The sequence below is a fragment of the Centruroides vittatus genome, unplaced genomic scaffold (genome assembly GCF_030686945.1).
Source record: "Centruroides vittatus isolate TY-2023 unplaced genomic scaffold, ASM3068694v2 contig_329, whole genome shotgun sequence".
Classification (NCBI taxonomy): Eukaryota; Metazoa; Arthropoda; class Arachnida; order Scorpiones; family Buthidae; genus Centruroides; species Centruroides vittatus.
Genome location: NW_027122113.1, coordinates 4184592 through 4200103, shown reverse-complemented (window position 1 = coordinate 4200103; position 15512 = coordinate 4184592). Strand labels below are relative to the sequence as shown.

General features: G+C 32.0%; 1 protein-coding gene across 1 annotated transcript; it reads left to right on the top strand.

Moving 5' to 3' along the window:
• The first annotated feature begins 12154 nt into the window (after positions 1-12154).
• Positions 12155-13654, top strand: LOC136973856 (U8 snoRNA-decapping enzyme-like). The gene is made up of 3 exons (XM_067268637.1): positions 12155-12372; positions 13108-13374; positions 13458-13654. Exons 1-3 carry the CDS (start codon positions 12205-12207, stop codon positions 13626-13628), a joined length of 606 nt encoding a protein of 201 aa, XP_067124738.1. The 5' UTR covers positions 12155-12204; the 3' UTR covers positions 13629-13654.
• The last annotated feature ends 1858 nt before the right edge of the window (positions 13655-15512 follow it).

The window sequence follows — 15512 nt, the reverse complement described above, 5'->3', positions numbered from 1 at the left end:
ATCTACCCTCCTGTATGTTCCCTGTACATTCCGTTAGCAACTGTAAATCCTTTAATGCTATTGGCTAAAAATTAGGATAAAAATGGGGCGATTTTCCCGTCATTCGGGGCAGTTCCCGATTAATTTGAACATGCCATAAGAGGGACAGAGTTCTCCAAAGATTTTCCTTGTGCTCCGAACCCCGAGTCTCTCAGAAGATTTGTCCTGAGTTTCCGCCTTGAACTTCATTGCTTCACTCATCATTCTCCTCCCAGACCTCGTCCGTTATCGAAGCCGCCGAAACACTTCGTAGCCCTTTCCAGAAGAGAAGAGTACTAACCCGATCAGCTATCGAGGTAGTATACGTTTGATGTTTGTAAACTCTCTCTCTCACTGTAATAGATAGGGATTTAGAATCTTTCGATATCTGTATTTTATTTTATTTCTTTTTATTAAATTTTATTTAGTTAAATTTTAAATGGACTCGTTACTGAGCTGAACTCTACGCTAAAGTCTTATTACGGGTCCACGATCCCTCTCTCTCGGAAAAGTTAATTAATTTAATTATTAGCGTGCCTAGCGCACTGATTAGGCTGGTGTCAGGAAAAACTGACAAATAGATTAAACGAACTTCCTGTCCCCAAATTTTACAATACTTAAAACCCATCCTAACGACCCTGCGGGCGGATCTATCCGATCTGAGGCCAAACAAGAAAGAAAAACCATTTCTCACTCACCGGATTCCCACAATATCCATTCACATTTACAACCCTTATAGACGCAGAATAAACATTTTCTAACAAGTCACGAGTTCGGAATACAATATACAAACGTATTTAACATACAAACTAAAGAGCTAAACGTTTTGATTTTCAAAAACGGAATAAAAGTGAAAATTTTATGAAAAGGGCGAGACAGATGGAACAGGACAAAAAAAATGATACTACCTCACTCAAAATGGTACTTATGATCAGCTGATCAGCCTAATGAAAAATATTTTTTTTTTACTCTCTGGTAAAAATAGGCCCATTTAGTGCCACAGGATACTAAGCGGGTATCTTTTAGCAGGTCCATTATGGGTTCGACCAGGCCCACAATGGGCGCCCGACATATCCAAACAGACCACCACCTAAAAAATCCTGGGGATTTTTCAACCCATTCGGATTCGATACCGGGTTTCCCAAAGGGGTATGCTGCCATCTTAATCGCACGGCCATTCGGCCTGATAAAAAATGATTATTCATTCACTGTAATTTTTCATCATTATAGAAACAATAGGCTCATTTACAGGAATAGGTACCGGTGCATCTAGGGTTTCTTATTTCCCGGTCTTTTGCTTGTCCCGGGATTCCGAGATAAAAGTGAACTGTTTCCCGGGATCCCGGGAAATCCCGGGACAAAATTAATTATTTTTAAGATATACAAAATATCTTGAAATCAAATGATATAATTACTTTTCATTCTTTAAAGTAATTTAATACGTTCTGTAACCTCCAAAATCATATTAATAATGTCGTGTAAGATATATATTACAAATTACCTTTGAATTACGTAGAAATTTTTACAAATAAAAAAAAAATATTAAAGTTTGCTGGAAATTGCATACAACAACAACAAAAATGCCTTTGAATTGAGTTGAAAATTTAAAAAAAAAGAAAAAAAAGAACAGATCAAACTTCTAACTTAGAAGGTAATTTTTGTTTTTTTAAATAAAACATAATACAAAATACAGTCAAACCTGTTTTTATGCGGGGGATAGGACCGCATTAAAAAAAACGCACAAAAAAAAATCTCACGAAACTTCACGAATGGCTGTAAATAATAGTTTTCGCAACACAATTAAAAAATATTTTTTTTTATGCGGTCAACAGGGACCGCATAAAAAAGTCTCACATAGAAAATAACTCAAAACCGTACGAAATAGAATTTATTGACAACAGATGTCAGCACTTGACTGCATCGTCTGGTCTATCGTCTGTTTTACATATTTTTGTCCAGGTGGTGTTTTGTTGACTTAAAAAGTAAATTATTTCATTTTTCGCATATTCATGCAATAATATTACTATAATAAGTGCATTTATGCTATAATAAGTTCATTTAGCTATAATAAGTCAACGTAAGACATGACGAATCGCACGAGACTAGTCGCCAACTATACCGCACAAATTAAAAATTCGCATTAAAAAATCGCACAAATAAAAATCGCACATAAAAAGAGCGCATAAAAACAGGTTTGACTGTATTGTAAATTTTTATAAGATTTTAAAAAGCAAAGATGGTCAATACTCCGATCACTTAATCTAATTCTTATTTTAGTAATGAAAAGTCTTGCTACCGAGAATGCCTTTTCCGATTCAATTGATGTAATTGGAATCGTGTTTAATGCATTTAAGAGAAGACAGATGTGGTTTTTCACCTGTAGCCTGGAAGATTTCTAGTCCATTTTTGAGATTGTAGTAGTTCTTTTGCTGTCTAGCATTCTTGATTTGTCTACCTCGACTGCTTTAATAGAAACACCATAGTCCAATAATTCGGCAGTTCGTTTGTCTTTAATTATCAGGTTATGAAGAAAAACTTCATACTTGCAGACTTCGTACTCGTTTGTATCCTTGCCCAATTTGCACAACTTGGCGTTACGCAATTATTGAAATTAATGGGCATGGTTAAAAATTAAGATAGCGTAAGCGCAATTATTCCAGATATTATTGGTAGAGAATTTTGAGAGTCCTATCAAGTATATATCAAGAAGTAAGTTATCAAGAATAAGCTACGTATTGATTATTGATAATTTGTGACGTGCCATAACGAGGAAAAACTTAAAAAACTAATAAGTAGGTTTAAAATTAATAAATACAAATTTATTCTGGCAGTTTATGAGTTAATTATACTTTCTATTTGCAAAATTTCCTCAACCTTAACATAAAATAAGAAAAAAGTGAACGTTTAAGAAATTTGCGGGATTTTCCGGAATATTTCCCGGGTTAAAAAAACAACCGGGATCCATTTGAGAAACCCTACTGTTTACCAACTAACCCACACCTCTAAGGAAGGGATGGTAAATTAACAGAAAATTATATTCTATTTTTACTTTTTCGACCGTTATGTATAACCGAGGAAAAGTATGGTGATCGGTCGAAAAATGACTCCACAAATTTTTACAATTTAGTACTCGGCGTACTTTGAAACGTCGAAAAATGCAAAAAAAAAAAAAAAAAAAAAAAAAAAAAAAAAAATTCGGGAGTAATTTTTGTTTGTATAAATCAAAACAAAAATATCTGAGATGTAAAATTTGGCCGTGTAAAACCTCATGACAATTTTAGTGAGTCAAAATTTTTCTTGTATAAAATACGGGTAAAAATCTTGTAGCTACCGCTTCCGAGCACAATCTTATCTTTACCAAAAGAAAATTTATAAGAAAAATTTTGACTGTTGTCTGAATTATCACAAGTTTTTACTTGGCCAAACTTAATTCAATTGTATTATTACGTCAAGACAAGATCGGTGGCCGATCCTCGGCCACCGATCTTTGTCTTGACGTAATAATACAATTGAATTAAGTTTCGAAAACGTGGCCGATCCTCGGCCGACGTTTTCGATACGCCATTTAGAAAACACGTTATAAAAAAATTTTAATATGCATAAATATGATGTTTTTTTTTTAATTCGAACTAACATTTTGAATAAAATTCATTTTTCTGCATGGAATTTTAACCTGATAAGCATAAAATTAAGCCGTAAAACTAAAATAGCTCTATGGGAAACTCCCGTGAACTTTGACATAGAGACCCGGAAATTTCGACAGTTTCTCACTAATAACGAGAAAGACTTAAGTTTAAAAATTGAGTTTTCTAGACCCAGTAGTTTTTCTCTACCATATTGTGCAGTGACTGATGAAAAAGAAAATACTGTACAGTTTTTTCGATAATTTTTGCACTTTTCAATTACAGTACTTATATTTCAGCAACCGCTTTATAGAAAGTCTTGAAATTTTGCAAGCTATATAAGAAAACAATTTTCTTTCGAATGAGATATTCGAAGTTACTTCAGGTGATTGGGGGCGGAGAAATCGACTCCCGAAAATCAGTAACTCTGGTGAATGTATATATAGTCAATCAGTAATATTTTTACTTGGCGGGGAGTCACTACCGTTATTCCTGGTCTTAGTGCATGTGGCACGATTTGTTCACCCTGCTTGAAGCTTAAAGCACCTGTGCTTTTTGTCGAAATTTTCTAAAATTTAGCAAAAAAATTTCTTGTTAAGGAGATTGGTTCTATTAAATTTTGGTGGTTAAAGGTCGAGAGGGTGACGGAATAATGGAATGTATGTTCAGTACGGTCGGACCTAATGACGATTTTACACGTTATTTGCATTTACAATTTTTATAAAACTCATTCCTGCCCTCAAAATTAAGCTTATTGCCGTTTTCTAATAGTAGAGCCTAAATATAAAAATTATAAAATATAAAAATATAAAATTTTTTTAACAAATACCTACACCAAAATTTTAAATGTTGGCAGAAAGTCGAGAAACTCATTGCTGATTTATTTCATCCTCGTGTTAAACCGATGTTTACTCAGAAGCAAATACTGTTTATGAACCTGCAAAAAAAAAATTCTAAATTTATTAGCAGTCCTTTATGTGTGACATGACTAACATTTTTATGGAAATGGAAACGCATAAGCGATGACACTGAAGGCGTATCTCAAATAATTGAGAAGGAATAAGACCTGTATTTGTAAATAACTAACAAGTTGTTATCGTTATTTGAAAATAACAATTAATTTCGCCTTTCGCCTGTTTTTATAACAGGCGAAAATTATAACTTTTACGCTTTAGTCCTACTCTCTCTTACTACTTTAGTCCTATCGGTAAATTTTTTTCTTATTGTGTATTTTTAAAATTAACCTCGAGTTGGCAGAAAATTTGAATAAATTAATGTACAGTATATCCAAACGTCTGTAACTAACTGCTTGATCTTATTATCGGGATGACAGACCAAATGTAGCATCAGTAAGGGAAAATATCTAAAAATTGATGACATCATCCGTCCAGCCAAGAACGTAACTGGAGCAGTTGAGTAGTGAAGGACCGGACTTAACATTCAGACAGCCTGTTGAGAATTAAACTTTATGAGTCGGCTTTAACAAACCCACTCGTAATGCTAGTAGCCTATAATCTTGTGACTTTTTAGCTACTATAAAGTCAATTTTAACGGATAAAATAATATATGTTTAACACGACATCTCTAGCTTTGATCGGGTGATATTTCCTTTTGTTTACGCAAGACAGCCTTACTTTTTGCTATGTGTCTTACAAGATCAGAAATAAAAAGTGAATATTGTTACGTAGGTATAGCGTCATGCTCGAAATATTCTATTTCATTAGTTTGTAAGTTCTTTGACAATAATTAACAACAGGATTTCAGGATTTCAGATAATCCTGAAATCCTGAAATATTTTTGAATTTCAAATAACCGTTTCCTACCTTGGACAAGTTTTGGGAATTATACTAAAGTTTAAAAAAATTGTGAAAATAAGTTAAATTATCATTGGATTCTGTAAACAGTCTGCCTTTACCGGTAAAATACATCCTTAGGCCAGGAAACACACATGCGTAAAATTCGGCGTAAAATCTAGCGTAAAACAGAAAGCGTAAAATTTTTTCTGAAATTTTGGCTGAAACAGAACTGAAAATAGAGTAGAGCATGTCTCTACTTTTTACGGCGTAAAATTTTTACGCCAAAATTCCTCCAATAAAGAGAAGTCTTTTCTGTGACGTCAAAGTAGACACGTGCTTTTTATTCTAACAATGGCGGCAATGAGGGTTAACCCTACAATTGTGACGGTCTCGAAAAAACAAAAAATAAATGAAATAGAGGAGTTTATTGAATCCATTCGACCACATCAGTGTCATGTATAAAGCCACTATATTTAAACAACGTTTATGGATGGCTATAGGTGCAAAATTTCAAACAACAGGTAGGTCTAGTAGAATTGATTTATAGGCTTAGTATTTAGATTACACGAACGTTCTTTATTTGAATTCGGAATACAAGTGTATTAATTTAAATTTTCTATATTATAGCAGAGGAAGCGGAAAAAAATGGAAGGTACAAAGGAATAGATATATGACAAGAAAAAATTAATAAAATTAGCACTGTTGGTGGCAGTGGTGTTTCCTATTCGGTCAGAATTTTTACGTATGTGTGTTCTGGCATAAAAGCGTAAAACAGAAACTGAACTGAAAGCTGATTTCTGATTCAGTTTACTGCCAAACAATTTTACGCATGTGTGTTCCTGGCCTTACACTCAACTTCTATGAAACAAAAATTTCTGTCGGGTGTTCTTAGTCTGTGTAAAATTTTATCTTTAAAACAGATAAAAAGTTCACACAATAAGCCACAAAGCCACGTCAAGGCGACACCCATTTTGTGGTAGTTTTTTAGCTTCCAGAAACTGACCCTGATTGCTTGACAGAGTAACAATCAGAGAATAAAACTGGACATTCGTTGCTATTCAATTTATTCAGTAGACTGAAACCATTTGCAAAATAAATCAATGGTTGTCATTCCAATAAATTGTTCTTATCACAATTCTCCGTAAAATTTATCATTTAATACAAAATGTAGCAACGAATATAGGATTACTTTCCAAACATAAACAATTCATATTAACATATTTGTATATTAAAAAATATATATAAAATACTATATAAGTATAATACATAGATAAATTTAATTATAAATTAAATTCATCTAACTAAATAAATAACATAATAAAATTTAAACTATTGAAAAACAACAAGAACTAAACTATCGCAAAACACCCAATAGTAACAAATCATACTTTCATGCTTATTTTAGTGGCGGCATGATCTCGCCACGTTGTGTTACCGTCGTAGGACTCTTGTGGCATTTTATAGAAACAGCGAGACCATTCGCCATCCCACCACGTCCTGATAGTAACACCGTAACCTGAAAATAACACTCTTACCTGAGTACCCACACTTTCTCTTACGTCCGATGGGCAAATTTGAATTAGGGGGCCAAGTATAGTGTTGAACTTCAGATATTTTTTCAGAGTAATTTTTTGATAGAAATATTTTTTGGAAGAGATTAGTTTAACGTTCCTTGTTGCTGGGGGTCCAGGCAATTGGTTTTTTTTTTTTTTTCCAGGATGACACTCCAGTAATATTAATATCATAATAAAATATTCTGTTTAAATGAAGAGACTGTTAAGGTATATTCTGTAGTTACGAAATACTTTTAATGAATTTCAAAGCATTGCCTTATTTGAAATTCAACCTTTTTTCATGTTTTATATAGGAAACTATATAACGTATCTTAACTGTATATCAAATTTTAACTTTTAACTCTTAACCGTTTGAACTCTGATCTTATACAGTATTATTATTAACCCATCTCGATTATACTATAAGATTGTGAATGCTAGGAACGAGTAAAATATTAATAATAAACAACGCTTTTAGCCCACAACTATAAATTGGATAGAGTTAGATAACCTAAATAAATAGGACTTAACAATTGGAGGGCTTATCACACCAAGGCCGACAGAAAGAAGGACTGGATCTTTAATAAAAAAAGTTAGTTTTTAATAATCATATTCAAATTTAGGTAAGTATGCATTTTGGGTACAGGACCCCTCATCAACTTACAAACACATGGCACAAACATAATTATAACACCAATAGTTAACCAATACAAAGCGTTATCTAATATATACAGTGCATTGTATTTACAATATTTAATGTAACCCATATACTACAGAACTATAACAATCAAGCATAAATTTTAATACAATGACAATGAGATATATAATATTATTTGGGACCAGTAAAATATTCATTAAGTCCGACCACACTAGAGATATGACACATGACCCTTTCTATGTCTTTACTCTGTTCTAGCTTTAATTAAGAACCAAAATTTAATAGCATTAACGCCTTTCATACACACGCTACTGTGCCAAATTTTCTTTCTTAAACTTTACTCATTCTTAGGTATTGTTTAATATTTCAGAATAAAATAAAGAAATTAAACAAATTAGACGCCGAAAACGCGCATGCGCGCGCGAATTTTTCCGTTTTTTGACATTTTTGTGGTTCGAGAGATTTCCAAACGTATAGATTTGCAAAAAGCTCAGAGGGTCAAATGTGACACGATTCAAATACTTTTTCGTTATTTATATACATAACAAGTTGGAAAAATAAAAAGGAGTCGGAGTCGGGGGAATTTTTGCACGACTCCGACTCCGATTCCACAGCCCTGATGTGTCGGTATGTCATCTCGTATTACAAAATTTAAGAACAGTATTTACAGCCCATTCAAATTAATGTCGATTCAACACTCCAGAGATCAAATTAAAAATTAGAAATTTGACATAAAAATTTAAAATTACTGCATTCGTTGATAGAAACTTTTATCAGATTAGAATTAAAATTTAAATTTTCTAATAATAAGTGAAATCTTATCGAGAAAATTAAAACTCGAATACTCCAATACTCTTAGTTAATACAAAGTTGCTTACTAGTGGCCGAGCGGATAAAACCAATGACTGCTGACTGTTGAACACTGGTAGTTGGACGTGGGTTCACTCCTACCCAACAGACTAAACAAATGGAATTTTTTGGAGTTTCTTCGTGTGTCTGACACACAAATAGAGGCCAGTTTCTCACAGAAAACCCTCTTCGGAGATGTCCATCTGTTGCATTCCATTAATCTAATCCAATAGTACGAAAGTTTAAATCAACTTTTAAGATTAGTCTGGTTTATTCTATCGATCTTAAAAAATTCAACTTTTAAAGTAATTATTTTATGAAATATTACAAGAAATGTCTCACTGATAGGTAGTTAAAGTCTGTCGTGAGCTGCCTGCAGCTTTGACGAACTCGGAATCGAAATTGGGCGAACACTCCAAGAAATTTTGAAAAGAGTTGGTCTGTCTCGAATATGTCGGGCCCCTGTCTCTCACCACCAGTCGAATTCTTGATAGGCGTAGTTAGAAAGGTCTTCTTAGAACCCTAAGGGCGGTAAGAGCCAAATAAAAATATATATCAGTTGAAGTTAAAAATTTACAGATTTTTGGATCAAACAAATCCAACTTGTTTCGCAGAAGCTATTTTTACTGCATTTCTTTGACATTCTATCGAATATAAATTGTAATTTACATTGGAGTATGTTCGATTTCATCATTATATTAAGAATTAAAAAGAAATATCTGTAGAAATACTGGATAAATATGGAACAAATTGTTAAAATATTTTTAAAACGTCTTACTTTTTACTTCGTTGAGAATCTCTTGAATTAACAATACAGTAGTTTTATTTGCAACAATCGCGAATCCATTGTTACATAAAACAATATTTTGTCCATTGTTAACAATTTTTGTTACCGTAGAAAGATTTCACATTTATTAAAAAATAAATTATAATTTCTGAAAGCTTTATTTCAAAAATTCCAAATGACATTTCGAAAAATATTCAAAATCATCCACTATAACAAATAAAAACAAGTAAAACGGCAAAGCCGTATTTGGGGCAAGACTATGTCTCGGAGACTCACTGCTAAGCGGGATCACTTTGACGCTCACGGCGGCTCTCGTTCTCATTCTCCAATCTTCTTTGGTATCGCTGGTTTTGAGGGCGATCTTTGAAACTTCGCCGGCCTCGGCCACGACCACGAGGTCGTCCACGGACCATTTTCAGTGAAATTAACCTATCCAATGTCGAAATTTCTGTTCGTTGCGTGTCGGCTGGGTTGAATTTTTCGATGAATAACGAAAGTTTCCCGTTTTTGAAAAAAAATAATCGTGGCTATCGTATCGTCCGAAATTACGAAGTATTTTATTATTTTGCACAAACAATATATAATATATATATATTAATAAATGTAAAAGAAAAAGAAATTATATTTCGGAAGTTAGTTTTAATATAAAATTATAACGACGCGCCATCTAGTTTCAAAAAGTTCCGACGATGAAACGAGATATCTCCGGTCAATCGGTCGAGGTTAGCACGTGGCGACCAGAAATATGTGGGGAATAAAACGGACAGGTAAATGGGATTTTTCAAAGATTCGTTTGTGAAAATTCGATTTAGCAACATTCGCTTTTCGAACTTCCCAACGCACGTGTTTGTCAAAATTCAATTTCACAACATTCGTACTTCCAACGTACCAACCAGCAACGCATGCGCAAATCTCGTACTACTGCCTGTTTGTAGAGCGTCGTCATTTTGTATTTTATTTAGACTCGGTTCTCTGTCCCCTGACTACTGTACTTACACCGTTTTTTTTTATGCGCGCATGATTTGGGCACCTAATACTCTGTGCGAAATTGCAACTACTGACATGTAATCCTTCATACCTCTAACCTGTAACACAGCAGGCAGTACGATTTTATAAACAAGACATAGTCTTGTCAATTATAAACAAATATTTTACAAAGTGCAAAATTTTTTAATCGTTAATAAACAGGGTAATAGCCTGATGGTCAATTGGTAGCTTACACCTCTGGAGGACCCGGAATCGAGTTTGGAAAGGTCACAAAACTTCAGGACTTCATCGGGGGTGGTCCATCAGAATATGTCGGGCCATTCCTAAAAATGTCCTCTCAGTACCGAACAGGCGGAAAGAATTTAATATATATATATACTGTAGTATTATTGTAGGTAAAGAGGTGTTCAAAACTTTGTAGAAAGGACTATTAGGCAAATCTTAACCAATTTTGGCTATAAAATGACTCACAAAACATTCTCCACAAATATTCGACAGATATGCACTTTGTCTTATTGTGCCTTATGTGTTAAAATCTTCTAATCGTCAATTCCATATCTCACACCTGTAATTAAAATAAAATTGTTGCAGTTCCTTTTTTAAATCCCGAAATTAGTTAGAAAACATACGTAATACGCACATTAAGGGAACAGCAGCCGCAAATTTCTCCTACGGCTGAATTTTAATGCAAAATTTTTTCCCGAAGGAGTAACAAAAATCACTTCTAAGAAATAAAGAACATTGAAGGGCTCATAATGGAACCTAAAACTGATCTGACGACAGAAGAATGCCAAGAAACTCGGCGAGATATGTTTTCTTCTGAAAAAGAGGATTATTGCCGATATCTGCTATTGTTTTAAACAACTTTTGAAGAAGTGGGAGAATGTCAGAACAACGGTCTTAGAATGGTATCCTAACCAGGTTTGAGATATTGAGGTTAATAGGCTTGGGGATGTCTACTATTACAATGCTATTAATTGCTTCTGAAAAGTCCTGAAGAGAGAAAAGCAATCGACATTAGACAGATTCTTTAACAACCACAAACGGAAAAAACATGACTAATAAAAATGCAAGATGTGTATATATGTATTTTTATTATTACATATAAATTAATATAGTAATAAAGTATATATTTTTCTATTTTTGGGGGTCTCCAGAACGAATTAATCAAATTCCCATAAAAACCTATGATAAATCGATAATCGGCTAACGAATAGTTCGGATAGCGAAGAAAGTCTTGGAACGGATTGTGTTCGTTAACTGATCACCCACTGTAATACGTTATTTCTATGGGTACGTTCGTAAAGTCACACGAGTTAAACGCGTTACTAACGAATCGTTCGAAAAGTAGTCTCACTCAGTGCGCATGCTCTGCGGTGATGACGTTTCAAACGAAGCTCACAATGGAAAGAGTTAGTTACTTCGTTTAGAAAATGGTGTCCGACGATATCGATGTTTCTAAATTTACTCGAGTGTTTAAATTGTGAATTAAAAGGTGAAATGATTGAAATGACTGTCCACCCGAAGCAATCTAAGAAAAATATTTCGGATAAGGCTGCACTAGCAACATTCGTATCTTCGATTTTAGAAACAGCATTTAGTTATAAACGAATCGTTCGAAGTACAAAATAAGAATAACGATGACGTCATTCTCGTTTAACTCGTTCGACTTTACGAACGTACCCTGTGTTTATTATTCCTGAATATTTTAATTTTACACTTATTATTTAAACTTTATTTTCATATAATGTTTCGCAATTAAATATATTTATATTTTAATAAACATATATATTAAAATTTAAGTAAAAATAATCATCGAATCGTTTAAAATTCAATAAACAATATTTGTCATAAATTTATTATAATATAAAAACTTTGTAGGGGGCTCTCAGATCGATCAGCTGTTTCACTTTCGAAGGTAACGTGTTTTAAGATGGATGGTGTGTTATATGAAGTTACGCGGGATTTCTTAGAGAAAGATGCAGAAGTAATATTTGATGTTAACCGTTATGAAGAATACACGCAAGCAGCTCATTGTGCCATTTATTCTCTTTCCGATAAAAAAGTCTTATCCAAATATTCAGCGAAAGCAAATGTTCTAGTTAGTAACTATTAAATTTGTTTATTCTTATAAATTTGTTTTACTAAAGTTTTCTTACAGTTGTCTTAAATTTCAGAAAATAGTATTTAGATCATATTCATATCAACTTCTTCAATATCACCAATGAGAAGCCTTAGGCAACTTTCGTGGAAAATTGTGAAATCTCTATCAGTGTCTCTTTATAGCAACTGTTAGTGAAAATATCTTTTACATTTGTTTATACAGTGATCACAGAATCTTTATGCCTACCATTTTCTAGATCTTAGAGAATATCTCTCAGACAAACTCCTTTCTCAATCCTGTTTTGATCTAAAAGAACTTATATAGAACTGCTTTATTTAATGACTATCAACATAGAAAATGTCTAGAACATGGGAGAAAGATTAAAATTAGAATAAAGAGAGCATTTAAAATTTCTAATTAGTGTGCATAGCAACTTTGTGCCACTCTGAATTTATTTTTGTATTTGAAAAATTGCCAGATGTAAAATTTTAATCCTAAAACATTGCAAAAGTCCTTACGATTTCTTTTAAAATATTACTACACCTTGTAATGGACTGAGAAATTAGTTTAAGTTAGGCCATCATTTTATAATTTGGGAGATATTGCTTGGTGTAAAAATTTAATTTTAAGTTAATTTAATCTATTGAAATTATTTTTCTAATAGATAAATTGGTCTACAACAGAAATAAAATTGTATCAATACTTTAAATATATTTTTTTCTGTTTTGTCAGATGGTAATGAGATTTGATGGAACGTTAGGATTTCCTGGAGGAGGAATTCCCGAGGGAGAGAATATTGTCGACGGCTTAAGTCGAGAATTGAAAGAAGAGATTAATTTTGACACGGATAAATATCAGTTTTGCAAAGAAAATTATATATTAACTATTGTAAATCATCAAGCAAAATACTGTTTTCATTTCTTTTGGTTGCGCATGCTGCCTGATGAATATTATGAAACGGAGAAGCGAGCTTTGTTAGCAGAAGACTATGGAGATGAAGTAACAAATGACTGTTTTGAATTTTTTAATCTGTTTAAAAAAAAATTTGATGTTAACTATAGCAATTAAACTTTTTTTTTCAGACTTATGGAATATTAAGAGTACCACTTTATACATTTAATTCAAGCCAAGGATTTCCATCATTTCTTCAAAATAATTTTATTGAAAATGCCAAATTTCAATTGCTATACTTCTTAGGAAAAGAAAAAATATTACCTATTGATGAATTAACTGAAGCTATAAGAAATGCTTAATTTTATAAAAATATTTCATTATTTACATATTGAAACATGTTAATTTATTTTTAACATCATAATTTTAAGTAAATAAAATTTATTTTTATATGTTGTTGTTATTGAATATTGTTATAGATGATTGAATTTCTCTTTAAAATACTTCATTGTTAAAAAAAATTACTAGATATTTAAATTTAACTTCACAACAAATGAGACTCTCTTGAAAGTATCTTTGAAAATTTCTCTCTTCATTGTCATTTATACAGTAAGATATAAATATGGAAAAAGAAGAGACATCAAAAGCAGTTATAACTTCCATAGATTATAACCTTTTATTAAAAATGCTAATAGTCTTCAAGCACTAATTTTTGATGTGTATTTAGAGAAAGTATATAAATTAAGCTTAGTGCTATTTTTATCAATTTGCATAAATACAAACTAGTCAACAATATATTGGTTTCAGGTAGTAAGTTAATTGCACAACCAGTAATAAACCTATGTCATTAAAAGTGCTTTTTTAATTTAATAATAATATGAATGCAGAAAAAACTGCTAGTATTGCTATTAAGGCTGATAAGACAAATTCAAGGTTTTCTGTGTAAAACAAAGACTTAATCAGGAGACAAAGTTTAATTCCAAAGTTAGCCATAGTAATTTATTATAACTTCAACAAAATTATACATAAAACATTAAACCATCAGAATTTAATTTATGAATTAATACTATATATAACATTCTGATAAGAAGTTTTCTAGAGGAATGATGTAAATAAAGTGTAACATATATGTATCCAATGCACCTTTATCAATGGTTGGAGAAATGCTAACCTTACCTTTTAAAAGTATATTCATCACTTAGTTAAGTCACATCATCAATAAAGTTAACTGGTGGCTAGTTTAACTTTATTTCAATAAATGTCTACAATAATAAATACACAAAAAAATTAATTTTGATAACCTTAGATTAATCCAATGCAAGCTTTTTATATTTAGGCAATCAATTTTCAGTTACTGAACCATATAAGTTATGCATCTATAATAATTATCATATACTATTTAGAAATTTGATATCTATAGACTAATTCCAGAATAAATCATTGTACATATGTAAAAAACAATAAATATGATTGTAATTGTCATTTATGCAGAGAAGAATTCTAAGAACTAAAACTTCACTTCTGAATTTAATAATAATCTTTTTGGGAAAAAGGAACAGTAATAGAAATTTTTATCATTTTCAGTTTTACTGCAATTTTAAAGAGAAATTGAATGGAAATGATTTTTTAAAGAATATAAATTTTATAATCCTCCATGTGAAAAAACATTAATGGTGATGATGCATTTATTATGTAGTTTTCATTTGTTTGACATTAACAGTTTTGTAATAATTTTGATATTTTCATTGCATTAATAAATAAAGAAACCTTGTCAAATAACAACTCAGCAAAAAAGTTTAAATTTGGCATTTTTTGAGAAAGATCAGGATCTTTTCTGTTGTTTTCCAAATAAACTATGGATTCTGAGAAGATTTTGAACAAAATGACAGAGTGTTGACGCAAGAGTCCGTGGCAATTTCTCTTTGGTTAGATTTCTAGATTTGTGTTAAACAAATTTCAAGTGTAGAGTATTGAATGTTGAACAAATAGGTGCAATGTTGGAGATGGAGTGTATTGTGGAAGTGAACACACTAGTTCATATTTCACCCATAATCACTCAAACACTTCTCAATCATTATCTTTGATGGGACAAAGATACTCTTCAATATCTATTTTGATGGAGGTAAAGTAAAACTATATGATGAAGCAAAGATTTTCAAACAAACACAATCCTCCTGTTCAAAAACAGAAGTTTGATTCTTGTTCTTTGCTTTCTACTTAATTTGATGTGTTATGGCAATTCTGAT

Coding starts and splice junctions, on each gene's coding strand:
- LOC136973856 (XM_067268637.1), top strand. CDS start 12,205: ATGGATGGTGTGTTATATGAAGTTACGCGGGATTTCTTAGAGAAAGAT. Junction 12,373..13,107: donor CAGCGAAAGCAAATGTTCTA/GTTAGTAACTAT, acceptor CTGTTTTGTCAG/ATGGTAATGAGATTTGATGG. Junction 13,375..13,457: donor CAGAAGACTATGGAGATGAA/GTAACAAATGAC, acceptor TTTTTTTTTCAG/ACTTATGGAATATTAAGAGT.